This window comes from Octopus bimaculoides, chromosome 5 (assembly GCF_001194135.2).
Source record: "Octopus bimaculoides isolate UCB-OBI-ISO-001 chromosome 5, ASM119413v2, whole genome shotgun sequence".
In the NCBI taxonomy this organism is placed as follows: domain Eukaryota; kingdom Metazoa; phylum Mollusca; class Cephalopoda; order Octopoda; family Octopodidae; genus Octopus; species Octopus bimaculoides.
Genome location: NC_068985.1, coordinates 107,098,743 through 107,107,345, shown reverse-complemented (window position 1 = coordinate 107,107,345; position 8,603 = coordinate 107,098,743). Strand labels below are relative to the sequence as shown.

Here is an 8,603-nt window from a genome sequence, read left to right as displayed (position 1 = left end):
GGCACATAAAAGACACCATTTCGAGCGTGGCCGTTTTCATGCGGGTGACACGTAAAAGCACCCACTACACTCTCTGAGTGGTTGGCGTTAGGAAGGGCATCCAGCTGTAGAAACTCTGCCAAATTAGATTGGAGCCTGGTGTAGCCATCCGGTTGCACCAGTCCTCAGTCAAATCGTCCAACCCATGCTAGCATGGAAAGCGGACGTTAAACGATGATGATGATGATGATATACACACACACACACACACACACACACGATATATATTATCTTTTACTCCAGTCATTAGACTGTGGCCATGCTGGAGTATCTCCTTGAAGAATTTTAGCTGAATGAATCGACTCCAGTATATATTTTTTTCAAGCCTAGCCTGGTACTTATTCTCTCAGTCGCTTTTGCTGAACTGCTAGGTTACAGGGGTGTTAACATTACCAACATTGGTTGTTGAGCAATGAACACACACACGCACACACACACATACCACACACATGCTCACATACACACACACTCACACCCACACACACACACACACACACACTCACACTCTTAGACGCATTAATGTTTAATGTTATGTACAGTTATAGTAAAACAATTTTACATTAATCTGATGGATTACTCTATACTTTTGTAGAGTACAGATTTTTTATTCTTATACATGAATGTTGTTGACTGTGACTTCGAAGTTTCATCTGAAAATTCAAAGTCCATTATGAACAACATTCTTGTATAAGAATAATAACTAAATAAATATATATAGTTCCTCTCAAAGACTCCAAAGGCTGCTACATCTCAGTCACTTGAACAACTGGATATAGCAGCCTTTTGAGTCTGCTGTGATGAGTCTACAAACAAACACCCAAAATATCTAAGGGTATATTTTTTTCTCCCTCTGAAGAGATTATGCTCAGCACTGCCCTTAATTGAAACAGCTTTAAGGGATAATGATCAATTTGTTGCTGATAATAAACTCTTATTAACTTCAATATCACCATTTTCTTATTCTTCATTTGCCTGATTATATACCATGGTTTACATATAAACATATTATTTTATGGATCATTAATTTCTCCCCCAAATATTAGGTATTGAACCAGTATTTCCTTGGATGACACCATCCCTTCATGAGGTTAAAATAACCTTCGCCATGATAGATCGCTAGCCACTACACATTCTTTATTTTCTCTCCTTGTTTCTTTCTATGTTCCTTTCTGTGGAAAAGCATAGGCTCGAAATGTTAAAGACTTTTTCACTTCCCAAACGTTATACTAATACATCTGTTTGCTGTCTACACCACCTGTCTTTGTCATTTGTTATTTTTGTGAATTCTCCCTATATATATATATATATATATATATATGATGGGTTTCTTTCAGTTTCCATCTATCAAATACACTCACAAGGGTTTGGTTGACCCAAGACTTATAGTAGAAGATGCTACTTGCCCAAGGTGCCACACAGTGAGATCGACCTCAGAACTATGCGGTTGGGAAGCAAACTTCTCATTACATAATGTGTGTGTATATATACCCTTGTTTACCATCATGTGATGATGGTAAACAAGCATCACTGTTATATAAGTGGTGTTCTTCATTTCCAGTTTTTCACAAAAAAATATGTCTGGTCATGGGAAAATATTACCTTGTTTGGAACCAGGTGAAGTTGGCAACAGGAAGGGCATCTAGCTGTAGAAAATCTGCCTCAATAAATTCCTTCTGACCCATACAAGGATGGACAACAGTGCATTAAACAATGATGATGATGAATCCAACACAGTGTGCAAGTAAACTAATTACATGTATCGGGTGTTCTTGACTGACTGTTCATTGCATGTCTGTGTTTGAGTGTCTTGGTTTGTACTTATGGTCTTATAACTGTTGTCTATTTATGTGCTGTTTATCTTCTGGTCAGCTCTGATTGAGCAGACCAATGGTGAAAGGTATTCTAGCCAAGACTATGCTGCCTTCTTAAGAGTATCTAGGAATACATTATTCAAAGTCTCTGTCCATTTTCCAAGAGAAGATGTGATGTGATGAAGATTTGGCTGGTGTATCTAGTTGTTCAAGTGACCAAGATGTGGCAGCCCTTAGAGTCTTTGAGAGGAACTATCTTTTAGTGTTAGTGTATGAGTAGGAAGTATCTGAGTGTATATTAATGAGGTGTGTTATTTCTTTACTACCCACAAGGGGCTACACACACAGGGGACAAACAAGGACAGACAAACGGATTAAGTCGATTATATCGACCCCAGTGCGTAACTGGTTCTTATTTAATCGACCCCGAAAGGACGAAAGGTAAAGTTGACCTCGGCAGAATTTGAACTCAGAACGTAGCGGCAGATGAAATACCGCTAAGCATTTCGCCCGGCGTGCTAACATTTCTGCCAGCTCGCCGCCTTTATTAATGAGGTGTGTGTTAGTGTGTGTGTGTGAGTGAGAGAGAGAGAGAGAGAGAGTGGGTCCTGAATTTTGCCCTCTATTGCTGTACAATACTTATCTGTTGGCCTGTGTTGGCTGTAAAGTAACTAATATTGTTGTTGCTGTTGTCTCTGTTTCAGCTTATGACCTTGCCAAGGAACAGAGAATGAACTTTGGAGATGACATTGCAAGTGCTCTCCGAAGTGCCAAAAAGAAACGGTGGAATGTCATAGAAGAGAAACGCATCCAACAGGAAATAGCACTTCAAACCTACCTCAACAGACTGATCTCTGAAGAGCTTCAAAGGTAGGTCTTTAGCTACAGATGGTTGTAGTAGTAGTATTCTGGATTGTTTTTGTTTTGAAGCTGGTGTAGTTATCACGGTGTTGAGGTTATTCTGATGGTGTAGTTTTGTTGCTGTTCAACTCCAGGTCAGCCCTGCTCTAGAAAATCTACAAGGTGTTCCTGCCATGGCCATCTCTTCTTTATTTTCAGGCACATGTCCATCTAAAGTATTCTCCTTTTTAGTTCTGTAGAATGTAATTTGAAGGAATTTTGGTTGCTCTTTCCAGTAGGTTGAGTGGTCTCATTGTAGCTTCTGTATTGGCTTATATAGTTTTGTTATTGTTGTGATATAGTGTAGTTGTTGTTATTGTGTTGGTGCAGTTAATGTAGTAGTGATGGTGGTTGTTAACATGAAAGGAGAAATAACTCTTGTAAAGAATGACATGTAATCCAACAAACATGTTGTTGTTTTGAAACTGCAGATCAGACAAATGACTAGTTATAAACCATCTGTAATCACTTCAATACCTGGTGTGTAGCACACCGTACACCTGTACAGGAAATGTCAATTTGATGGAGGAAGTGAGCTAATGTCTAGCAAAAACATTTGACCACTATAACTAAACCCTCTGGGCAGGCTGTTCAGCAAGAAATTGCAGAACCTTCATTTGTCATCTATGGCAGGAAAGCCTATGAATAGTATATTTAACTGTCTTGGCTTCTGGTTATGTGTTATGCAATGGCTATTTCGGTTGTTGCTGGACGTGTTTATGTGCAGAGTCTGGGTTTATGTATGCTGGTTGTTCTTTTTTTTATGCTGTTGTAGTGTAGGCAAGTTTGTTGTTGGAGCTACAAACTTTATCAGGAAGAAACAGCATCATCCTTGCTTGGTTCTGTGGTTAAGAAATTTGCTGCCCAACCACATAGTTTCAGGTTCAGTCCCACAGTATGGCACCTTGAGCAAGTATCTTTTGTGATAGCTTTGAGCTGGCCAAAGCTTTGTGAAGATTTGGAAGATGTTAACTGAAAGAAGCCCTTTATATATATATATATATATATATATATATATATGTATGGTATTTTTATATAAGCTTAAATTTTATGGCGATCACCATGCAATGACTAAGGAAAATAGTCTAATAACAAGGCATATAAGCCCTTGACAGAACAAATGCTTTCCTATCTGTGTAAGACTTGAACCCACATCCCTTTGTTAATGCAACTAAGTGTGTTACCTTTACACCATTGAATTAGCCTCCCTCTTTCTGTCAAATTTAAGAACTATACTAGTTTGTATTTGTTTTATGTGAACAAACTTTCTATATAAGCTTTTGGTGCGAATGGCTTTATTATACGGTGCTGTATTTTACAATCCTGTAAATAATAATATTGGTATTTTTTTTTATATAGGCTTAAAGCTTATGGTGACCACCATGCAATGACTAAGGAAAATAGTCTAATAACGGGTCTTATATTAGACTATTTTGCTTAGTCATTGCACAGTGATCACCATAAGCTTTAAGCTTATATGAAATATACGATTATTATTATTTACAGGATTGTAAAATACGGCGCCATATAACAAAACTATTCGCACCGAAATATATATATATATATATATATAAAATAGAGAAAATTGAAAATGCAAAGTTAAGGCAGTCAAACAGATTCGCATAAATAAAATCATTGGCACGTAAAAGCACCCACTACACTCTCGGAGTGGTTGGCGTTAGGAAGGGCATCCAGCTGTAGAAACTCTGCCAAATCAGATTGGAGCCTGGTGTAGCCATCCGGTTTCACCAGTCCTCAGTCAAATCGTCCAACCCATACTAGCATGGAAAGCGGACATTAAACGATGATGATGATGAAGTAGTTGAAGTATATATATTTAAGCAAGCATGTGGCCATTTGCATCCGAAGTGTAAAACTTTTTATTAGGAATTTTTTTGACTCTGCTAGATTATTAGTACGATGTAATTTTCCAAAGAGGACATCATCCTGATAAAGGGGACATTGCATATATGGATTATTTAATTTTTAATCATGACCGGTAATGTACCCCTGAAACAGCCGTAGATTGAACATCCTCCAATTTTGGACCCTTTTTATTTCTGTATTTTTAACCTTGAAATTTAGCCCACACTTGTTTTAGAATTTTGACCTCATACAGCTTTTATTTTGTAATTTTCATCTTATAATCTATATGTATAGTGAATTTTAGGCGGTTTGCCATTTTAAAATTGAGATTTTTATTCCTCAACCTCTCATTCAACTTGCACCTCCCATATTTATCATGCATAACTCCTTAGTTGTAATTTTTATTTATATGTAATTTTATATATTTTTATATATCGTCTATATCTTTCTGTATGCTTGGTTTTATATTCTTTATTCCCTTGGAGAATCTTTGTGCCTGTATATGCATAGTTTATGCTAATATATATAAATATATATGCTTCAACTACTTTCGTTGAATGATTTCATTTATGTGTTCAGGAATCTGTTTGACTGCCTAAACTTTGTGTTTTCAATTTTCTCTACACTATATTTTTTCGCCTTGGCTCTCAATGAGCACTCTGTAAACAGCCCATATATTTTAAAATATATTTAATATATGGCGAGAATGGATGAATATAGCTGTGTGAAAAAGTGTCACACCGTACCGGTTGAGGGAACCTGTGGAAGAGGTAGACCCAGGAAGACCTGGGATGAGGTGGTGAAGCATGACTTTTGAACATTAGGCCTCACCGAGGCAATGACTAGTGACCGAGACCTTTGGAAATATGCTGTGCTTGAGAAGACCCTACAAGCCAAGTGAGACCATAACCCGTGGCCTAGGCCAGGGGTGAAACCAGCCCACTTATGCATACCTTTCCTTCATTGGACACTAGACTCTGCTTGCGAAGACCTGTTGAAGCAAGTGAAATTGAAATCAAAATCAAATTCGATGACTAGCATCCGTGCTAGTGGAGCGCTAAGAGCACCATCTGAGCGTGATTGCTGCCAGAGCAGCTGACTGGCTTCCTGGATGTAAAAAGCACCATTCGAGCGTGATTGTTACCAGTGTCACCTTACTGGCACTTGTGCCGGTGGCATGTGAAAAAATATTCGAGTGAGGTCGTTGCCAGTGCCGCTGGACTGGCTCCTGTGCAGGTGGTGCGTAAAAACACCATTTGAGTGTGGCCGTTGCCAGTACCACCTGACTGGCCCTCGTGCTGGTGGCACGTAAATGAGAGGCCCTACTGTGAGCTTGTGCTCTACAGGAATTAGTTTTGATGTGATGGCTTTTGTGCCTCAATTGCACAAAAGCCATCACGTCACAACTAGGACTGAATGTTGCGGTGGTCTCATCATCTACATGCTGTACTAAACCTTTTCCTACTCCTTCTACAGGATCATTTCCTACTCAAACTTTATTCCCTTTAATCACTCAGGTCAAAATAGGTCTGAACTGCATAAAAACACCCAGTTGTTCCTTGAACTATACTTAGGCTATCTTTCAGTTTTTCACCACATATTGGTGATAGAGATAGTTTTATGAACGAATCAACAGACTGACTGAGATGGTTAAATGGAAAGAAAGATAAGGCAGATGGCTGTACAAGTAGACAAAGACAAATGGCTCTATGGGAAAGAGAGAGAGAGAAAAGTAGACATATATGTATGGTAGAGAGAGAGAGATAGACAGGTGTATGTATGGGTAAAGAGATAGGTGTATATGGGTAGAGAGAGAGATAGACAGTTGTATGAATCGGTAGATAGAGAGAGAAAAGTAGATAGATGTATATATGGGGAGAGAGAGAGAGTGAGAGAAGTAGATAGATGTATGTATTTGGAGAGAGAGAGAGAGAGAGTGAAAGAGAGAAGTAGACAGATGTATGTATGGGAAGAGAAAGAGAGAAGTAGAAAAATGTATGAATAGGGAGAGAAAGAGAGAGTGAGAAAGAGTGAGTGTGTGTGACATGTATGTATGGGTAGAAAGGAGAGAGATAGATGTATGTGTCGGGAAGGAGAGAATGAGGGATGTATGTGTGTGTGAGCGAGAGAGAGAGGTATATGTATGTATGACTTGGAAGATTTATACATGGTAGAAAGAAAGAGTGATGTATGCATGTTAGATAGACAGACAGAAGAAAGAATGGGTAGAGAAACAGAGTGGGGTATATGTGAGTAGAGACACATAGACAGATATATATGTATAGGTAGAGACACAGATATTACATGGGTACACAGAATAGACATACTAATGTTGTATAGATAAAGAGACAGGATGTTGTTTGTATGGGTAGAATGAGAGACAATGGTAGAGAGAGAATCAGACAGAAGGGTGTATGGGTGTAAGGAATAAACAGATGTAGAAACAAACAGATGTAGACCAACAAACAGATGTAGAAACAGATGTTTGTCTGGTGAAAGTGAGAGAGAGAGAGAGAGAGAGAGTCATACAAATGATTGTATATGTAAAGAGACAGGCAGATAGATGGCTATATGTGTAGAGAGAAAGGTAGGCAGGATTCTATATAGTTGGAGAGACAGACAGATGGCTGTATATGTAGAAAGATAAACAGAGAGGTGGCTGTATAAATAAGGAGACATACAGACAGACAAATATGAGTAACAAATGAGACAGTTACAAAGAAAGGGCTTAATGAGCAGACATATGAGGGAGACATGAATGAATTCACACAGATATTTGGGTAGGTAAACTGATAGACACACTGACGTCTGGCTGGATTGGTAGACATGCTGACATCTGGCTGGATGAGTCAAGAGACATGTTGACATTTGGATGGTTGGATTGATTGACACATGGATGTTTGGATTGTTGGATCAGCAGCGTACTGACATTTGGATGGATGGATTGATGGTTGGGTTGATAGACATAGTAATGTCTGGACAATTCGATTAATGGACACATTGACATCTGGATGGGTATATTGACTGACATAGATATTGATACGGATAGACTGATAGACATACTAAGTGAGAATGGATAGATTGTCATCCATTTAGATATATTGATAGACATACCGATGTCTAGATGGTTAGATCAATAAGCTGACAGATATCAGGATGCATTGAGTTGTAGACACAGGTGTCTTATTTGAGACATTCATAAACTAACAAATGTCTAGATGGATAAGTAAAAGAAGAGACATGCAGATTGATATAGCTGTGAATGGATGTGTGGATATGTAGGTAGATAGAAAAGCAGATGGATAGACAGACAGTCTGACATGTGAATAAGGAATAAAAATCTGACTAGATCAATAGACATATTTGGAGATGGATCAATACAGAGAGATATATAAATAGATGTATATAAATAGCTTGTGTTTACAGCCATACATGCTAACACAGTACCTGATCCAGTCTATATATAACCAATCAATCCATATTGCTAGCTACTATTAATACAAGCGAACCAAACTACTTGTCTATTTTTGGCATTTTGTAATTTCTTAATTGTTATTGTTTGTGTTGATGTTAAAAGATGTATTATTACTGCTGCCGTTGTTGTAGTTATTATGTTGTTTTTGTTGTTGTATTGTTGTTACAGCGATTGTATTGATTTTTTTTTTTTACTGTTGTTGTTGGTATTGTATGTAGTAATACCACTTTTTTGTTCATATTGTTGTTGTTATAGCTATTGTATTATTATTGTGACTGATGCTGATATTGTATTGTTGAGGTGGTGGTTATTAAGTAGGTGCAGGTATAGCTGTGTAGTTAAGACGTGTGCATCCCAACCACATGGTTTCAGGTTCAGTCCTTGTGTTTGACACCTTGGTCAAGTGTCTCCTATAACTCTGAGCTGACCAAAGCCATGTGAAGGGAATTAGTAGATAGAAAATGAAAGCTGCCTGTCATAATGTTTATATATATATATATATATATATATAT

The 8,603-nt window shown here is 38.0% G+C and overlaps 1 protein-coding gene across 1 annotated transcript in view; it reads left to right on the top strand.

Annotated features, from left to right (window-relative positions):
• Nucleotides 1-8,603, top strand: part of LOC106879589 (E3 ubiquitin-protein ligase CHIP) — an 82,381-nt gene that overhangs the window by 27,428 nt on the left and 46,350 nt on the right. Inside the window, exon 3 of the mRNA XM_052967921.1 lies at nt 2,555-2,720. Coding sequence (XP_052823881.1) covers nt 2,555-2,720 — 166 coding nt within the window. The remainder of the gene's footprint in view (nt 1-2,554; nt 2,721-8,603) is intronic.